The 8,766-nt window shown below is 36.0% G+C and overlaps 1 protein-coding gene across 1 annotated transcript; it reads right to left on the minus strand.

The window, feature by feature from the left end:
• Positions 1 to 1,022: 1,022 nt before the first annotated feature.
• Positions 1,023 to 1,511, minus strand: LOC131048054 (xanthotoxin 5-hydroxylase CYP82C4-like). The gene has a single exon (XM_057981895.1). It carries the CDS (start codon positions 1,509 to 1,511, stop codon positions 1,023 to 1,025), a length of 489 nt encoding a protein of 162 aa, XP_057837878.1.
• Between the last annotated feature and the right edge of the window lie 7,255 nt (positions 1,512 to 8,766).

Genomic DNA, 8,766 nt, shown 5'->3' on the forward strand with positions numbered 1-8,766 from the left:
TCGTCTATGATGATGATTTCTGCCTCTGTTATGACTCCTTCCTCTATTCTCGGTATTCACCACCATTAGAGCTTCACCAGATGACCCCTCATCGTTCTTTCTTCTCATATCTTCGCTGAGAAGAGTAGTCGCGACATCATCAAAGACCAGCTTGTTCTTGTCGGATACCGAAGTGTTCACAATTGTTACAACTCCATCCATCCCAACTACTTGGTAAAGAACATAACAAGAGAACAACTTTGTTCTCATTGTCTTGTGTCATTCCTAAAGAATTTGCTTGGCTGATCAAAGTGTTGAATTCAATGATATGATTCGCCATGATACCTCCTGCTTTCATCTTGAGTTAATATAACTTCTTCATGATGAATATTTTATTCGCAGCTGAAGCCATAGCATACATAGATGTAAGCTTGTCCCAAACTTCTTTTGCTGTAGATTCGGCTGTGACATTAAAAAGGACATTATTGGACAGCGAAAGAAAAATCATTGCTCTAGCCTTCTTCTCTAATTTTTTCCAGTCTTCATCAGCCATTGTGGATGGCTTCTTCGCTTTCCCTTCAAGAGCGAATGAAAGATCTTGTTTTATCAGCAAGGACTCCATCTGCACTTTCCACAAGCCAAAGTTTTGGCCAGAGAACTTCTCGATTTTTGCTTCTTCCATTTCTCAAAAATTCAAACACCGAATTCCAACCATCAGCTTTAACCTGCTTTGATATCAATTATGAAGTAAAGAAGAGCGAAAACAAAAATAGAAAACTAGACCAAAAATACATAAAGCAACTCGACACCAGAATTTATCGTGGTTCACCAAAATATGGCTACATCCACACTGAGCAGAGGAATATTTTTATTATATGAGAACTGCTCATTTACAATAACACAGCAGCAACATATATAAAACGTATCATGTACGCATAAGCTGAAGAGTCAGCAATTGGAGGGAAACGAGAAGTGTCCGTTGGCCTTCAGACTTAACAATATATTCTACACATTCACCAGTCCCATGCAGACATGATTAATGATTAGTAAAGATGAAGAGGAAGGCGAGGCTTAATGATAGCCTCCAATGGAACTGCCTTGGGCATTGTAAGTCCAAATCCCTCTTTCATCTCAATTACATTACCCGGTGGAACACTCCATTCAAAGCTATGAAGCAAGCATGCCAACGTATATGAAACCACACACAGTGCAAGAGACATGCTCGGGCACATTCTCCTACCTGACCCAAATGGAATCAATTCAAAATGTTGCCCTTTAACATCAATTTCATTCTCACTCTTCAAAAACCATTCAGGATTGAATTGCAAGGGCTGCTCCCCCACTTTAGGGTCCCTCTGAATTGCCCAAACATTCACTAACAATCGTGTTCCTATGGGGACATGAAAGCCCCCAACGTTGCATGCTTCTTTGGATTCATGGGGAATTAGAACTGCCCCAGCTGGATAGAGTCTAAATGTTTCTTTAATAATTGCTTGCAAATATGGTAGCTTTTGTAGGTCTGATTCATCCATCAATCGCTCTCATCCAATACTTGTGTCAAGCTCTTGTTGGGCTTTTCTCAAAATGTCTGGGTGTTGCAACAAAGCTGAAAGTGCCCATTCAATGGTTGATGCAGATGTGTTTGTACCTGCTGTTATCATGCCCTGCAAAATACCCATCAGGAACGGTTACTGGACCATATATATAGAGTTAAATATGATATCTAGCCATGAAAGGATAGGAATAAAATACTACGATCTAGATAATTAATACTAATGGAAGAAAAAAGTTTAAAAACATCACTTTTTTTCATCATCTTAAAATGATAAGGTTTAGTTATCGTTTCTTTATCTTAAGTTTTCTTGGTTATTTTATGTTATCTTAATTTTTCATGATGGTTAGACTTACTCAGGGTCTATGACATAAAATGAATTCTATGGTACTATTTTATGTCTAAATATTTCTTTTATTTTGAATGATACGTATATTTTCATATACATGATCATTCTAGGATTCATATGAACTCTCAAGTGGAGGTAAAATTTAAATAATAAAATTTGCATACTGATTCCAATTCACATTCAATTTTTAACCATTTTAAGATAATGACTTAATACATTTACAGATTGTCAAAAGGATGCATTCTTGTGTAAAGTCGAGTTCATCACTATATTCATAATCTATCCCCATTATAGATATTTTGATGTGTTTAATCATATCTACTCCATATCATCACACTTTTCTATACAAACCATAATTATTACACCATCTATGAATGTGGATTTATTTTTTATCACTCCAGAGATAATTTTTGTGAGCATGAGGTCAATCTCATGACCATGGATTTGACCCTTAGTTTTTTAAATTTAAATAAAATTTTTGGCTAGCTAATGCCCATCTCACTTGTCATTTGGTGTTGGCTAAACATATATTTGAGCAATTAATTGATATGTACTTGTATTTGAAGGCATTTAGTTGCATACAATTTATCATCATTAAACCTTAAGGAAATATTATTCATTTTAAAGGAGCATGGTAGGAACATTTGCATTGAAATACCTTAAATGAATCTCAATCAACACTATGATCCTACAAGTATTTGCATGACTAAATTTTGATGAAAGCTAGCATTTTTTGAGAGTTCAACCTAGGTGAACTCATTTATTAGCAAACCAATATTCCTTTCTCTAAAGACATTAATGAAAATATTTAAGTATATATAGCAATAGAGATAGAGGTGAATTTAATGAATCATGGACTAGAATTATATATGTAACATATGAAGGTCTATGCATTGAGACATATCTAAAGATGCAATAGTGACCCTCAAGTATAGACTTGACCTCTCACAAAATGTGTAGATTATTCAAATTGTTACAATATAAACACATCAAATCAAATTTCAGTCACAAAATATGCAAAATTCAATACTTAAAAATATTATTTTAATATTTAATTCTACATTTTTAATGTCCATAATTTTAATTTATAAAGACATGGCTAACAAGAGAAGTTGTAACATCATTTATAAAGACTCATAGAAATGAATTTTGAAGACATGGCTAGAAAGAGAATTTAAAAGGAAAAATAGTAAAGATAAAAGGACAAGACATGTAATTAATTAATAAATTAAGAGGAGGAATTTGACTATTTGTATTATCTTGCTTGTGACTTTGAATATAAGTTAAAGGATTAGGAAGGTCACAATGTTATGACCACACTCTAAATATCTTATTCAAACTAAATTCAACAAGCAATCTTGAGTAAATGTCAAAGAAAATATTATTCTAAAAGTAAGTAATTTTAAGTAATTTGTATATCAAAATATTTTAAAAATTTAAGAAATGGTGAATTGTATTTCATTAACACTCAATAATATCTGTTGGAATGTGAAGTCAATGTGGATCTCATCTAGTTGTGGTTGGGTCATCATCTAGTTTTTTGAGACTTACTATAAATAGCATGTTTTTGTTAGGAGACTTGCTATAAATAGTAACTCTCGTATGTATCATACATGTAGTTGTGCAAGTCATACTTACTAAATTTAGTAGGTTGTCTTCAATTCGGACTTTGCAACTCGGTTGTTATATGCTACTCGAAGTCATGTTTTCATATACTTTTGAAGATTGTTGTAACTGTGATAATTCTTGAGAAATAAGATACGAAAGATATTTGCCCATGGTTTTTTACTAGTATAATTTAACCAGATTTTTCCATGTAAAATCTGTGTTATGTGCTATTGTTCTTCTCTGTAATTTTTCCTAAGAATATCAGCTAGTGTGTTTTGCTACCATACTCTCTTTCAATCTTTTGTTTCAGTCACATCTTTATGTACTCAATGGCGTTTTCACTCTGAACACTACAAAGATATATCTTTTTATTATATTTTTCTTTTAAGATAATTATGTTGTAAGTGAAGATATAAACATTATCAAAGTGTTACAATTCAATTGGTTGAGTACAGTGAGGATGATAGTATCTTCTTTGATTATGTTATTCATGGAGATTTAAAATCTGGAATTGTATTCTAAACAACGTTGACAGAATGGATAACCCTCAATCCTTGACTCTTAGCCAAAAAGATATTTGAAATATTAACGCTAACTCATACTCCCATATCATATAACAAATGAACTCATAAATAATATAAAATCTTCCAAAACAATTATAAACATGTGTTTTGAAATTCAAAAGCACATATTTTACAAACAGTGGGATGTCCATTAGGTTGGCAATTTCACCTAAATTTTGGTCAACACTAAACTAATGCTAAATTCATTATTTGTTTAGTTATCCTAGAGCAACCCTAGGGAAATATTATTTTCCTTTACAATGATATATGAGCTGTTTGCCATTTCGCTACGCATTTAGATAAGATCAGAATTCAAACTTCAATTTTTCAAACCATATCTTACGCTTAAAGAAAAGAAAAATTATATTAAAAAAACAAAATAGACAAAAAATTGTGAAGACAGAACTCACAACAGCGAAGGTGTCATTATCCTGAGACAGAATTTGATGCTTATCTGTCGTGGAAATGAGCACATCAATCAAATCCTCCCGCGCCCTCCTATTTTGACGATGATCGTTCACTAAGATCTGCATAAAATCATCTCTTTTCTTCTGCAATCTACCATGGCCGCTCTAAGACCTGAAAGAAATAATCTATTATAAAAAAAAAATTCATAAAGTATAAGATAAATAAATTAAAATTGTTTCATTAATATAGAAATCTGAGATATAATTTGATAAATGAATTACAATTGTCGTATTATATAGAAATTTTAGATACAATTTGAAAAATGAATTACAATTATCTCATTATATAGAAGTCTTGCATATTCAAGACTTCTACTAATCAATCTAGAAAAACTTAAACTAAAAAAGAATTACTAAATATTCCTAAAAATCAGACTAATTAACGATAAATGAATTACAATTGTTGGAAATGTGAAGTCCAATGGTCACATGATCTTTTGGCTTCTCCCATGATCCTTTGGCTTCTACCGATGAATGAATAAAAGGTCTTGTACTGTATTTGATCTAACAATTAATAAAAAGAGTTTTTCCTATTTAGAATGGACGTAATCTTTAAATGAAGCACTATAATTTCATGTCTCATGTCTTTGTTTGTGTTATTTTCTTTCTATTGTTTATAAATTTTTCTCTACTAATTTAAATTAACAGCAATTACCTCATCATATAGAAATCTTCTATGAAAAACTTGAAGTACAAAACTGATACCGAGACCTTTATCAGACCTTGCAGATCGAAACACTCGAGAAACGACAGATAATCAGCGAGGTTAATCTCTGAATGAGCAGCCCCCGTGATGCTTATACTTGCAACCATACGCCAGTAAGAACTGTAAGGAAGCCATGAAAGGACCTTGGAGTCGTATCTCATATGCTTTTCTGCTAGGGCTTAAATCACACACATTAAGCTTACATTTTTAGATTTAAAATTGTTAAACATTCAGAATTGACAGATATTTTCTAAATTTAATACGTTGTTTAAGGTGTGTAGTCACACTAAGAATACACTTCTATATTTAAAAGTGTTAAACACTCAAAATTGACTAACATTCTCTAGACTTAATATGTTACTTAGTGTGTGGGGTTTAAGACCTAAACTAGAGCACGAAGCAAATGCCTTATCGTTTGTTGTCAAACACTCTTTTGTGAGCTCAGAAGAGGAGATGAGTATAGCAGGGCAAAAACCAAGCTGGAGATGGATGAATGGTCCATAGTGCTCTTCTAGTGACAACAGAGTTTGATGAAGGGGCTGTTTTTTCTTAAGCAGATGGAGGTGGCCAATTATGGGCCATGAGGGTGTTAGGATGAAGAATTGAATTGAAAATAGAAGATAAACAAAATTAATAACACACACAACAATAAACAATGAGACACAGATTTATCGTGGTTCGGCAATTGCCTACATCCACACTTGAAGCAGGGGAACTAATTTATTATTCACCAATCTGGTTTACATATGCACAACTGCAACTAGCTCTGGCAATCAACTTCAGAAAATGAATTACAATTAGCTCTTAAAGAGCTTGCAAGAAGAATGTGAATAGCCAAGAGTTTTGGCAGCAACAAGGAAGGAGTCCGTTGGACTTCAACTTCCAACAATCTCCCACTGAAGGCCAACAAACTGATGCAACAAGTAGATTCCCCCACTTAATTCTGCTATCAATTATTGGAAAGGCCGAGAGAAGCTCGGCAGAAATTGAACTTCTCCCACTTAACCACTTTAGTGAGCACATCAGCTAGATTCAGGTCGGTATGAATCTTATCTACATGAAACTTGCCTTCTTCGACCATATGGTGAACATAATGACTGCGAACATCAACATGTTTTGACCGCGGTTGAGATGTCTGATGTTTAGTCATAAAAATTGCACTGCTGTTATCACAAAACAAAGCAAAATCTAATTGCTTCAAACCCAACTCGCTGAACAAGAGTTGCAACCATACCATCTCTTTTGCTCCCTCAAAAAGAGCTATGTATTTTGCTTCCGCGGTTGATTGAGCAACTGTATGTTGCAATTTTGAAGCCCAACTAATCGCTGCCCCGACAAATATGAAAGCATAACCAGAAGTAGACTTTCTTTTATCTAAGTCACCGGCAAAATCAGAATCGGTGAACCCTTGCAAAACTGCCTTGTCCTTTCCAAACCATAAACAAAAATCAGAAGTACCTTTGAGATATCTCAAGATGTACTTAAACGCCTCCCAATGTGATTTACCCAGATTAGACATAAATCTGCTCACCAATCCTACGACATGAGCAATGTCCGGTCGAGTAGACACCATTGCATACATGAGGCTTCCAACTGCAGATTTGTATGGAATTTTATCCATAAACTCCTTATCTTCTTGTGTTTTAGGACACAAATGAGAAGACAACTGAAAATGAGAGGCTAAAGGTACACAAACAGACTTAGCATCCGCCATACCAAATCTATCCAAGACTTTTAATGTAGTCTTGCTAAGATAGTTTGAGTTCTCTCTTTTTTCTATCCCGAAAAATAGTCATTCCTAGGATCTTCTTTGCTGCCCCTAAATCTTTCATTGCAAGTTCCTTTGCTAAGTGAGTTCTAAGTTCACTCACAATCCTCATGCTTATGCCAGCTACGAGCATATCATCCACATAAAGAAGAAGAATGACAAATTCGCCATTACGAAGCTTCTTGTAATAGACACAAGGATCAGACTCGCTGTGAGTAAACTTGTGATCAATCATGAATTTGTCAAATTTAAGATACCACTGCCAGGGGGCTTGCTTAAGCCCATACAAACTGTGTTTCAATCTGCAATAAAGGTGTTCCTTCCCCTTTTTAATGAACCCTTCTGGCTGATGCATAAATAATTCCTCATCAAGATTGCCATAGAGAAATGTCATTTTCACATCCAACTGTTCAAGTTCAGGATTCCATGCTACAACTAATCCCAATACTGCTCAGATGGTAGTCATTTTAACTACTGGCGAGAAAATTTCTTTGAAGTCGAGGTCTTGCTGCTGAGCATATCCCCTTACAACCAGTCTTGCTCAAAATATTTTGTGACCATCGGCTTCATCTTTTAGTTTATACACCCATTTATTTCTTAATGCCTTTCTATCAGGCAGAATTGGCACCAAATCCCATGTTTGATTTCTCACTAGTGCATCCATTTCTTCGCACATTGCAGCGTGCCAATTATCACGGTCTGCATTTTTACAAGCCTCTTTGTATGTTGCAGGCTTTGTTTGATCAGAGATGAGAAAAGAAGGTTCAGCCTCTTCATAAAACAGTAAGTCATAATCAGAAAACTTTGCAGGAGGTTGCCTTTGTCTGGTTGATTTCCTCAATTGACTCTCTGTTTCAATAGTAGAGTCATTCAATTTTTGTGCTCCCTGTTTATTCAAGTTTATATCTCTCCCATTGTTAGTCTTCCTGATAATGTCCCTGTTTGGATGTTTATCCACATTAGATTCAAGCAAGTCGCGGGAATGTGGACCTGCAGAAGCATATTGCTCTGCCTGCGTTGGATTTAATGGCAGAGAGTTGGGTCTACATGAGGGGGATGCCACATCACCATTGCCAAGTTGGGCACATGGTGGTGGTAGGGAGCCCATGAAGGCTAGTGAGCGCAGGGAAAACAGGGGTGGGGGGCCTGTGGAGGTGGCAGGAGCTATAGAGAAGAAGTCTGCAAGGGCCCCGTGGAGTGGGCTGTAGGCGGGGAACGCATGGGAGTGGGCCTGCATAGGAGAGGGAGTTGCTGGGGGGTCGCAGGGAGTTTGCAGGGAGCGCCTATGGGCTGGGGAGGTCATGGGGAGAAGTGAAGGAGGTTGCGAGTAGCTCGCAGGAGACTTGCAGCGGTGCAGGGTGTGGGGACGGCTGCCGTGGAGAGGGAGGTGGATGTGTTGCAGCATACCGTGGGGAGAAGACATTAGAATGTGTAGTAACCGGTGGAATTGCAGACCACCGTGGCTCCTCCATATTTCCTGGGACATGAGCGCGAGTTTGGGGAGGATGTGCTCTATTCTGCATACCCCCAATTTTAAAATTATAAGAAGACCAAACATTTTCATCACTCCCTTCTTCATTCTCCAACTGAGAATTGTATTCAATAGATGTAGATGTCATAGGAGCTCCCACTGAATGAGAGACTGGAGGCAGAGCACTGGTAGTCAAATTCTGAAATAGAGACATAGGAACAAATTCTGTCTCTGATTTATTTGAATCTTGTAGTGCGGGAAAAGAGGTTTCATGAAAGACTACATCTTTGCTGCGAACAACCT

This window comes from Cryptomeria japonica, chromosome 6, assembly GCF_030272615.1.
Source record: "Cryptomeria japonica chromosome 6, Sugi_1.0, whole genome shotgun sequence".
Classification (NCBI taxonomy): Eukaryota; Viridiplantae; Streptophyta; class Pinopsida; order Cupressales; family Cupressaceae; genus Cryptomeria; species Cryptomeria japonica.

Excerpts from the sequence above, each read along its gene's own strand:
- LOC131048054 (XM_057981895.1), bottom strand. The coding sequence starts at position 1,511 with ATGGATGAATCAGACCTACAAAAGCTACCATATTTGCAAGCAATTATT.